At 36.3% G+C, this 12,311-nt stretch overlaps 1 protein-coding gene across 4 annotated transcripts in view; it reads right to left on the bottom strand.

Annotated features, from left to right (window-relative positions):
* Nucleotides 1-12,311, bottom strand: part of DOCK4 (dedicator of cytokinesis 4) — a 432,596-nt gene that overhangs the window by 64,897 nt on the left and 355,388 nt on the right. For all 4 annotated transcript variants that reach the window (XM_046670233.1, XM_046670234.1, XM_046670231.1 and 1 more), the window contains exons 28-30: nt 4,161-4,236; nt 2,135-2,235; nt 1,363-1,421 (exon numbers count right to left, since the gene is read on the bottom strand). In XM_046670233.1, coding sequence (XP_046526189.1) covers nt 1,363-1,421; nt 2,135-2,235; nt 4,161-4,236 — 236 coding nt within the window. The remainder of the gene's footprint in view (nt 1-1,362; nt 1,422-2,134; nt 2,236-4,160; nt 4,237-12,311) is intronic.

Below are 12,311 nucleotides of genomic sequence, written 5' to 3' on the forward strand. Positions count from 1 at the left end.
TGCTAAGATTTATCTAGAAGTGGAAATCTGCCATGCTTTCTAAAATTCTAGCAACACAAACGAATCTGCCCTAGTCCTATCATTTTAGCTCTGACAAGAGCCTAAACAACCACAATAGCACTCCAATGCAGCATTCTTTGGAAAACACCTTGCTAAATTTATGCCAAATGCAATATGGACACTCCAAGGGCCTTGATCTGCTTTTGAAAACCAAGGACACAAAGAATCAAGGAAACAGGAAGACTGAGAGGAGTTCTCTTCAAATAAGACAATCTGATGCTATTTTTGAGCCTAATCTAAAGACACATCATGGACTTCTGGCTGGCCTTAGATAGTTGGAAGTTGCTTTCAAGATGCTAACTCACCGTTTTTTCTGAAAGTACTAGCAAGCATTGAACCCTGGGTTCAATCATATATAACAAGGCTATCTCAAATTGCAATGCATTTTTGAGAGATATACATATCCTGGTCAAAAATCACTCTGTAATATGAATTGAAGTAAAAACGGTAATGGTTCTACTTTCGCTTAAAGAAAACATATCCTGCCATCTCTAAGTTGTGCCTGAATGAACCCAAGAGAAAAGATACTTTCAGGTCATTACATATTCAATTCAAATAATTCCATCACTTTAATAAATCGCAAGGAGGAATTACAATGCAATAATAGTAAATTAATACTATAAACTTGCATAGTTAACATACCAAATTAAGGAAGTTATGAATCTCTAGGAAAATCCCCTATGCCAATAAGATTTTAAAATAATTTATTTTCTTAATATTCTTTTTTATGCAACCAAGTCTGTGTCATCAATTTGTTGAAATAGTAGGCTCTATCTGATGTGGCAGATTAACAAAATTGGATCTAATTATTTCTTAGCAACCGTAGATCCTTTTAAATCCTTTGGCTATACTCTTTATGATATAGGTCAATGTTGTCAAGTTTTTTAAGAGAAGCGATGCGTGAGTCAATGTTTCATGAAGTTTAATCTTAATTTTTTTATGATTCACAGCCTCAATCCAGAGTTCCAAAAATTTTGAGTTGTTATATTTCCAAATTCTGAAAGGTTAGCTCATTGCTAGAATTGCATGTATTATTGGAGCAATGCTAAATTATAAAATTTGTCATTCAATAATAATGAAACACACAAAGGTAAAGTGATTTTTTCAGACAGATGCCAATTTAAAGAATTAGTTGTAACTCTATTCGATGCCAAAGTGTCAATTACTTTCTATAGATATCTTTATTGATTTAGACATTTGGTTTCAAATGCTGTCATTGGTAACTTGCCCTTCTTCATTTGTACACTTAAAAGTACAGTGATGAACTATAAAATGGAAGTGGCGTCTCTTTTCATCACTTACCTAGGTTTTGCCACATGCTGAAAATTTCACAACCCATTGTTACCCGCATGTCACCATACCTAAAATAGAACAAAAATCAAACCTGACACAAAAGCTCCAGAACAAAGAAGTATTTGTGTCTCTTAGGATACCATCTACCATTCTGAATCAAAAGGCAGTATGTTTCTAATTAAAGATATTTAATGTACATCTTTTTTTATTGAGGTATAATTGACATGACATTATACTAGTTTCAGTTGTACAATATAATGACTTGATATTTGTCTATATTGCAAAACGATCATCACAATAAGTCCAGTTAATGTCCATCACCATGCACAGTTACAATTTTTTTCTTGTGACGAGAACTTTCAAGATCCACTCTCCCAGCTACTTTCAAATGTGCAATACAGTATTATCAACTATAGTCACCATGCTCTACATGACATTTCTATGATTCATTCATTTTATAACTGGAAATTTGTACAATGTACATGTCTTGATGCCTCTAATTAAAATTCTCATATAAATCCTTCAGTAAAATAGATTTGTCTCATAATTTTTCGCTTCTATATTAATTTTCAATCCTGAAAGATTGAGGACAAAAATGTGCGAATAAGTTCGAAATATGGAAATTTCCAGAAAAGACTGCTTATTGTCCTCTTGGTTATTGCCTCTCCACTGTGATTTCCAGTTACAGAAATCTGATTTATGAATCACTTGAACTAAGCACCCTTTAAAAGGCACAACACTTGTGCCTTATAGTCCCACCCGATTACGCACTGGTACTTACTTTTCTAACACCTTTTTCTTTTTGGAAGGTGTGAACATCTCTAATTGCAGACACAACTGGTTTATAAAAATGACTGCAAGGTAAAAGTAGGAATCCCAGATCTAAAATGAGAACAAGATATTTAAATACTATGGTGTTACAAAAATATTTACAGGTGAAGTGACACTATATCTTGGATTTTCTTGAAAAGCGATAAGTGGATGGGGATATAGTTGCAATAAGATTGGTCATGAGTTGATAATAGTCAGAGCTGGAGATGAGTACATGGGATTGATTACACTATTCTCTCTATTTTTATATATGCTTGAAATTTTCTATAACAAAGAAGTAAACTAACACCATCTACTTATTTATTACTTCAATGATCTATCACAGGTTTCCTGAGCTCTCTTGTATATGTTAAATGGTAGATATTTTGATTCTCCTATAACATGTCTGTGTATCTCCAGGGAGGGTGAGGTATAAGATGGTTTACTTTATTCCTATGAGAATTCATTTTTTGGAACTTTTAATGTAGAAGTAAAATAAAAATACATATACTTCTTTGTATACGCTAATTGCCTTAAATTCAGAAAGTATATAAAAATTCCCTGCCCAGACAAATTTTTTGAGTCTAAGGTTTCTTACACCAAAAACAGCATCAGAAAGAGATCAGAATAAAATTCCCAGCAATAAACTTAACCAAAAACATTTAGGACATAACGGAAGGAAACAGCTCTACTGACACCATGTAAAATTAAAGATAAACAGCAGGAAAATATTACAAACAATTAATATCTTTTATACATAAAGAGCTCTTACAAATAAAGAGAATATGATAAAACCCTGAGCAAAACAATGAATGAGGTCAAGAACAGACAACTGAAAAGATATGAATTTTAGTCAATAGTCAATAATTAATAACTATAAACTAATCAATAATTAGTAACTAATAAATAGTAAGAAATGCTAATTCAAGCAAAAAAGATTTTTTCCCCTAGGAAATTGTCAAAAAAAAGTCTTATTTTCTCATGTTGGTATAGATACAGGAAAACAGGCCAGCAAATATAAATGATACAACCTTTAACTCAACAATTCCACCTATAAATATTTATCCAAAGAAATAATTAGGGATATATACCAAGTTTTATTTTGTGAGGAGTACATAAAAAGGATAAAATTTATAAGAATGAAATAGAAACAACTTAAATATTAAAAAGTAGAGTTCTGATTATCAAATTCTGATATACTAATTATTACAAGGTCTGATATAAAGAAATATTGAGCAATCATTAAAATTCTCTTTTTTTTGTATATGTGCTTTTTTGTATTTTTTACTTATCACATAAGGAAATTTTATTAAATGTTTAATATGAAAAATGTTATTTAAAAAATAAGAAATAAAGATGCCAAAAAACATATGACACCACTAAGAAGGGAAGCCAACATGGGTACTGCCCACCTTTGTTTATCATTTATCATTTGCCATTTAAAAAATGTGTATATCAAGAATTCTTAGGCACCCAGACATATCACATTATATTATAGATGTATGGAGAGTTCTGCCTTAAAGAATCTTATTAATCTTCCAGTTTTTTTCTTTTGATTAATTCATTCTAAAAAATGGGAAGATGGAAAAGTAAAGGAAGTAAAGGGTTCGCTTTGTAAATATGTTCCTCATATAAGCTCTATTGTAAAACATGTCTAAAAACATTAGTTCTAAATTCCCTTTGTCACTCATGGAGATCATACAGAAAAAAATGAGAATTAAAATTTATAGTAATCATAAAGAACTCTCTCCTCTAAAGCACTATGATTTCCACCAGGATGAGAAGCATGATTATAGCTCTAATTTGTTCACAGATATAACGAAATCTCTTTTCATTTTATTCATAGTTAAAACTAATATGGCCCAAGATTAATTGAGGTAGCTGGAATAAACTTATTTTCCTATTATTAAGAGAAAGAAAATATATTAGGTCATTTCTTGAAGTACAATGTGAAACTTTTTAGCCCAAGCAGGAGAGTCATCTACATGGATACTTACCTTATAATCAAAGTTTTCATTTAAGAAGTTCTTGCGAAGTGCATCTGATAGGTATAGAACTGTTGTAATAATTACGCTAGTGACAAAAAAAATACATATTAAGTTGCAGCCTTCATATTAGTGGAAATCATTTATTAGATAAGAATAAAGAGCAACTAAGACAAAAGAAAACCTTCTTCAGTAAGCATGTGGAACAAGATTAGATAATTCATATTTGAAATAAAAAAGAGATACCAGGCAAAAAAAAAAAGGAAAAAATTTATCACTAGGGTCTGGTTCTTTGTAAAATGATACACAGAAAGATCTATGAATTCATATGACTCAGTCAGAAATACATTAATCTCTTGATGTTTCCTAATGATTTTATTAATTTCTGAATAAAGCAAAAATATTTAATACAAATATAATATTCCATATTTGATTAACATAGAAGAAAGCCACACTTTTTAAAAATACAGAAAAAGAAATGGAACTCAAGGAGGGAATGGACAGGATAAAATGATAGAATATAGTTTTGAGTATTTATTAGATGTGTTCTCTCTCCCCTGTTTAAAATGTTAGGGGGCATGAAAGAGCCATAGAAGGCAGATTCCCTCTCTCATGCCGACAAGCCTGTCACTAAAGGAACAATTACAGACAGTGAGATTGTCTATAAAATAGTACTAAGCTGCGTGAAACTAACAGTGAGTGTTACAGCAATTCAGAGAATGTAGTATCTCAGAGCTGGAGAAATTAGGAGGAAAGCTTGACAGAGGGGACATACATAGCCATGTGTTCTTGCTGGGGAGATTAAAAAAGAAGGGTTTGGTGAGCATTCTTGGTTAATTCTAGACTTATGTAATTTGTTCAAAATTTGTTCCTTTTTGCAGCTATAAAAGTATACATACCAAAACTGAATACATTCCCAATTGGTTCATTTAATGTTAGATACAGCATTATATTGAAATAAGACAGGCCACTCTCCAAGCTACTCTAAACTAAGCACCAATGTATAAATGGTTGATACTTAAAACTCTTTGGCCTTTTCTGGGATGCATGCGAAAGACAGTGCTTGTGATGTAATGAGGCGCCAGTCCTCACCATAGGATTTGGAATTGAAGGATATAGTTGCATGACTCTAGGTAAAACAAAATGAAATAAAACAAAACACCCAACCAACTTCATACCTTGGTTATCTTACTTGTAAAATATAGATTAGAAGGATATTTACTAATTAGAAGCATATTTATAGTCCTTGAAGGACATAAATGTTCATTACTGTTATCTGCTGGAAAACTCACTATTATAGCCTTCTTGTGGGGAAAGGGAACACTAACTAGATTAAGGGGTTGGATGGTTTAATGTGAAAGCTCATGGTAAAGAAAGAAAAAGAGAAGAAAACCACTACTTCTTGGGCACCTGCTCTATCCTGAGCAAGCACTGTGGTAATGCATGCACATTTTACATATGTCATTTACATCTCTCAGTGAATCTTACTATCAAAGTTAGGTATAAGTAACGCCTATGAAATTGAGAAGTCCTGTGACGTCTTCAGCCCCCCAAATGGCAGACACCATCAGTGAATTTCATATCAAAGAGAGAAATCACCTACAAATAACAGTATAAAGTGGCAGTTTTCTACAGACGCTGGCAAATTCAATGATGATAACTAAAGAAATCATTAAAGTTCCCAAAGTAGTTTATTCAGACCTTATTATATGAAACTAAAGCATGATTATCAGAAAATGGAATGCTATGAGGCAAGGAAGCAGTTCTTGGCCCAGCATCTAGAAGATTGTTAGACTGCTTTTTGTTTCATTTTGCTGAGGAAGATTGGCCCTGAGCTAACATCTGTTGCCAATCTTCCTCTGTTTTGTATGTGGGATGCTGTCACAGCATGACCTGACGAGTGGTGTGTAGGTCTGTGCCCAGGATCCAAAACCATGAACCCCACACCACCGAAGCAGAGCACATGAACCTAACCACTATGCCACAGGACCAGACCCCTAGGCTTTTAAGTTTAAAGAAGAAAATTTTGCGTCCTTAACATGTGGCTCTAAGCACAGACATTCTACTTTGACATGCAATGGAGAAATACACACAGTCCCTCTATACCTGAGTTTTACATTAAAAAAAACACCTTCTGGCCCACAACTCTAGCTTGGATTGTTGCTCAGAAACAATAACCTCTGGTGTTAGTGAAACATGACATATCTGGGATTTAGACTATTGGGCTTAACATCCTGGAAAGGAGCCAACCAATTCAATCTTCCAAATGAGAAGCTATTCCGAGGTAAAGATTACTCATTTGTTATTTATATGCTGGGTCCCAAACACAACCAACAAAATTCAGAGCTTGTTCAACTGTACTTACTAGTAAACAATGTGGAGCCTCTGTGGCCTTATTATGGACCAGTGAGTCTCAATTTGGCTGCTTATTGGAAGCACCTGGGAACTTTAAAATACAGATGTCTGGGTCACATCCCCAGGGATTCTAACGATCAGATTGCAGTGCAACCTGGACTTCAGGATTGTTACAACTCCCAGGTGATTCTTTTGTACACCCAGAGCTAAGAACTCTCTACCAAGAGCAGTGCTTTTCAAATGTAATGGGTACCTCGCCATCTAGTTCAAATGCAGATTATGATTCAGTAGGCCTGGGGTGGGGCCTGAGACTGCATTTCGGACAAGCTCCAGGGGATGCTCATGCTGTTGATCCACAGCTCACTCTCTGAAGAGCAAGGCTCTAGAGAGGCCTGAGTCAGAAAAACATTCCAACAAACTCTGCTTCACATTTTCCCGGCTTCCAGAACTTTAGGCCAATGACTGTTCTTATGGTTCTTTAATGGGGCACGCAATCCTTGCTCTAGATGGAACACCTCATCTTCTCATCAAGGCTGCTTTATCATGAGGCACAAGAGGCACAGGGCAAGGGTCTAGGAGCTTCTCAGGGCCTTCGGAAAATACTGAGACCTGAAAAAACGTGATGGGATTAAAAATTAAAACTGCAAAATAAAAACTAAAAAAAGTTAATTACATGTCCACCGAATGCAACATTATCAATTTCAGTAACTGTCCAATTTAATATTTGTGCAATTTCTATTATATTAAAAAATTGTAGGTTGCTTTTTATAACTTTCCAAGAATTCCTAAACATATAAAAATGCTGAGAAATCACAGCCAATTGGAATGAAATGATTTTACTCATAGGCCAATAATTTAAAAAGCAAAAGGTAAAAATTGCTTTTCACTTTTTCTTTAGTAAAATATATCTAATGTGGCATGTGAGTCTCTTTAATACAGTTCATATGATAAGGAGTAAACCTACAAAAATAAGACTTCCTAGGGCTAGAAAGATCTTGAAATGACTCTACCTCAACTGCTTTCCATTTATGCTTATAATGTTCAGCCCAAGTCACAGAGGCAGCTCCCAGAGCTTTTTATGGTAACTCAGTACTGAGTCAGTTTCCTGGCACACAGGTCCCCAAGCCAGCTAAAGGCATTTATACATTATTGCTCCTTCATTGTAGCGGATACCTGTGGTGGTTAGGGATCTCTCTTTACTTGTTCCTATTTATCCAAAACCATGTGGCTCCCTTGGTTTTATTCTGTTACTCATGACTCAGTCTCTGAATATGGGGACATTTCAAATCTCAGTGCTCCAACTCAATAGCCAAGAAAGGTTTGCAATCTGTTACTGCAAATGGTCAAATTACTGATATCTGCTATAGAAATGCAGGCACAAGGATCACTTTTGACAACCATAATCTACGGGCACAGCATGATAAAATTTACACATAAAATAGGAACTGATGCATAGGAAATAAATGTTACTGCTTCAGGTTTTCCAGTTGCCACCTCATTCTGGCCTTTAGGAAGTATCTTTAAGCAATGCTATCTCCCTGAGAGAGAAACCTCATCTCCTATAATGTGTCCTTTTGAAAACTAACGTGATAAGGAGTGATTTTGTTTTCAGTCAAGGAAGCATGCAGTGTGGGTGAGGTAAAAAGAATGAACAAGGATTGAAACAGAAGCATTTTAAAAATGCCCTTGACCTACTCCACTGGGCACTACTGGCATAAAATCACTCATGTGGCAGCAGCCTCAGTTTTGACCTATTAGGCTCGGAGCCTGAGGAAGTCTTTCCTTCTTGTATTCATTCTCACTACCAACTCCTGAAACTCACCAGGAGATGCAGTGCACAAGCAATTCCTATGTAAATATTTGCTGTAACTTTATTTAAGTTTGGCATATTCATCTTATAATATATGGTTTTGATAAAAATCAGTATCTTATCTCTCCCTGGACAGTAAAATAGTTTAAGGATAATTACCCTTAACAGAAAAACAACAAAAAACAGTAACAGCTGTGTCAATGAGTGCTTGATAGATTAGCTACTCTCCTACCCAACTTTTCATGGTCAGAATCACATACTCTGTCTTCCTTCCTGTTACCATGGATAAACTGTCAACTCTTAGCTAAGGCCAAGCTTCCTTTGTGTGCACGAGGTCAGTGTTACTCTAAGAGTGGTAAGCTTCCTTCATTGAGAAGGACTTCCTACAAAAAATAATGTCACTTGAACTAAGCTGCATGCTTACACAGCTGATTTAATTTCTAGTGCAAGCTGATTGTGACAGTTCTCGAACAGGCACACTGAGCAATACTACACTCAAACCCCTCCCCACTTGCCTGCCTAAGGACATTGTTCCTTCACTTATCTCTGTGTTCTTTAGCATCATCAATACTTCTGTCTTTATCGGACCATTCCTATTAGTAGACCAACAGGCTATAATATTTCATATTTTAAAAAGAATCCTAGTCCCCACATCTCCTTCCAGTTATAGCCCCATTTCTCTGCTCTCTTCTACAGCAAAACTCTTCTGAAGAGCTGCCTATAATTACTGTTTTCACTTTCTCAATTCCCATCTGTTCTTGAATGCACTCTAATAAGGCTTTCATCTCCACCATGCCACTGAAACAGCACTTGTCAAGGTCACCAATATCCGTACCATGTTGCCAAATCTCAGGGGCAACTGTCAGTCTTCATCATCCTCAACCTCCCAGCAGCTCTGATACTCCTTCCATCATGAAATACTTTCTTCACAGGATGTTATACTTTGCTGGTTCTCACTGTGCATCATGGGCTGCCTGCTCCTTTTCAGCCTCCCTTTGCTGGATGCTTCTCCACATCCTGACCTTTAAAATGTTGGCAAGCTCCAGGGCCCAGTCCTAAGTACTTTTCTCTTTTCAATCTACACTTTCTTCCTGGGTGCTCTCATTCCGTTCTATGGCTTCAAATACTATCCACAGGCTGATGACCCTCACATGCCATCTCTAGCCCTGACCTCTTCCCTGAGCTCCATACCAGCATGTCTAGCTTCCCCTTGTACATCGCCACTTGGATACCTAACAGCATCTCAAACTTCTGTTCAACTTAGGATTCATCACCTCTCCCACCCTCAAAGCTGGTCCTCTCTCAGTATTTTCTACCTAAGAGAATGGCACCACTGTCCTTCTGTTCACGCTAAAATTTTAAAGGCCAGTTTCAATTTTTTCTCTCCTATCCACATCCAGTCATCTGCAAGTCTTGTCATCTCTATCTCCAAAATTGATCTTCTTGCTACCTTCATTGCTATCTACCTGTTCACACCATCATCATCTCTTACCTGGATTGCTGTATTAAGCTCCTAACTGGTCCTTCCTGGTTTCTCTTTTGTCTCTCTACCCACAGATATGTGGGCCCTGTCTTTCTCTTCCAATCTCATCTTTATGGGTTCCTTCCCTCCTCGTATTTCAGCCACACTAACAGTCTTTCAGTTCCTTAAATGTGCCATATTCACTCTGACCACAGGGCCTTTGTATATGATATTCCTGTTGACAAGAACATTCTTCCTTTGCTGTTTATCTATTAACTCCTGGTTTAGCTTTCAGCTCAAGTTTTACTCCCTCATGAAAGACCCCTCCTATGCCAGTCCAGAACAAATTTCCTTTCATAAACACCTTCATAGAATTGTGCTCTTTAGCTTTATGGAATTTACTTTACACATTAGGCACTAAAAAATATTTGCTGAATGGATGGGTCCATGAATGAACGGAATCTTCGATTCTACAAATCATTTATTTGCTATATAGATCTCATTTGAAAGCTAAGTTGGTTAAAGGGAATAGTCAACTAAATAATTCAGTGTTTGGTGGGAAAAAACACAAAAGAAAATGTAGGATATATTTGAAGCCAACAGGCACACAAGGTATACAGAATAAGGGCCTGAAATGTCAAGCACAGGCCCAGGGAGCTTTTACTTTCCTCAATAAGCTAGTCTGTTATAAGATTTATTTCCTTGAAAATATGTATAAAGCTGTAACTTTATTTTTGTACCTTAATGTGTATGGGAAGGGGGTGGAGAGAAGCTTGTCTCAAAGTGTCCTGTATTTTTGGTACTTAATTTTCATCTCCCTTATGTTCCTTCTTTCTCAGATTGAGCAGTTGTCCTCATCAGAAACATTTACCAAGAACTTACAGTGGGCACAATATAGCTTCGCAAGCAAGCAAGAGAAGTTACGTTTCTCGTCCTTGGGAAATTCAGCCTGGACACACTTACTATGTTACACAATATTAGAGATTCAGGTGGAAATAAACAAAAGACCATCCTAATCACCACGTGTCCGGTCACAGCTTTCGGCAGGACTTCGCATAAAGTACGGAAGCTATAGGATTCTGGACCACACAGTTTATAGATGAAAGTTAAAGGCATTTAACTTACCTGAAAACACAGGAAGAAAGGACCAACACATAGAAGAATACATATTTTGAGGGATGAGCTATTCACTTGAGTTCAAGGGCAGGACAATGGTGACTTCTCAGCTAGTTACTAACAATTCAACATGTATTAAGTACACGAGTGGGTAGTAAAAGTGGGACTTTGGGTTAAAATGCCTCTTTGAGGGGCCCTAATTAAACATTTGTCTAAGAAAGTTAGTATCTTGGAAGAAGAGGTGGCCAATCTCCGAGGCACAGACCTGCCTCCTGCAACTTACTTCTATGCACTTCAGCAAAGTGGGAACTTTTCTTTCCAGTATATGCTCTTTAACATATTTAAAATATCTTTAACATCCTTCAGAAATTTATTTTCCTACCAATATTATAGAGGTTAACATTTTTTACAGATAAAGCACACATAGGTGAAACCTTATATGTGGACTATATTGCATTTATAAAGCAAGAAAAATCTCCTATGCTTTCATAATTTGAATGTGAAATGACTATGACAACTAAACAAGAAGAAGAGAGGAAAAGAGAAGCAAGTAGAACAGAATAGAGTAGGTGGTCTGTTCCAAGTTGGCAGGTGCTGCACCGGGCCCTGGAGTCCTGTCTATGAATTAGGTTGGACTTGCCGCTGCCAGCCATTGCCAGTGGAAAAGCAGTGCCAGATTCCTATTGGCACTGACTTGGGTGGCAATGGAATGATATTATTGCATTTAGCAAAGGCTGATGGCCTTTTTCTTGGGTTTGCTATGGGAGTAATCTTCTGTTTAAATGTGTTACAAAGAGTTTATCTCTAACAAAACCATGCTCCTACTTGGTTAACACTATAGATAGAAATCTTGAACATCATGGGTTTCCTCAAAAGCAGAATCTACGCTGTCAACCACTTGTGTGACCATGAAGTCTTCATAAATAAAGTAGAGATTTTTAGGTGGGGTAGAGAGAGATGGCATTTAATATCAAAAAGCCACATGGTTGTCATGGTTTTCAGAAGCTCAAGAACAGCCTGTGTACGTAAGGAACAAAATGTCAAGTTTACTTTCAGTTTGAATTTCTGCCACTGAAAATTCTAATTCAAATCAAAATACCCCCTTGCACACAGGGCAGGCAGAATGACCTAACGATGACACTGTGTGATGATGATGTCAGTAGCCTGAACCCCTTCCCATCTGGCTCCCTGGATCACTTCATAGCCCTCTCTAGGTGCCCAGAATGTTTGATGTTTGGTAATAGGGCCAGATATGTGACCAATAGCTCCCACTTAAATCTGCAGCATCAGGACATCCAGATGAAGAGATATTTGATTCTACTCACAGATATCAAACTAAATATGCTAAATTCTATAGAGAGCTATTTCAGTAATTCAATTAGTCTTCAAAATGGAAAAGCTGCTTCTGTACTTATGTAAA

This window comes from Equus quagga, chromosome 8 (assembly GCF_021613505.1).
Source record: "Equus quagga isolate Etosha38 chromosome 8, UCLA_HA_Equagga_1.0, whole genome shotgun sequence".
Lineage (NCBI taxonomy): Eukaryota > Metazoa > Chordata > Mammalia > Perissodactyla > Equidae > Equus > Equus quagga.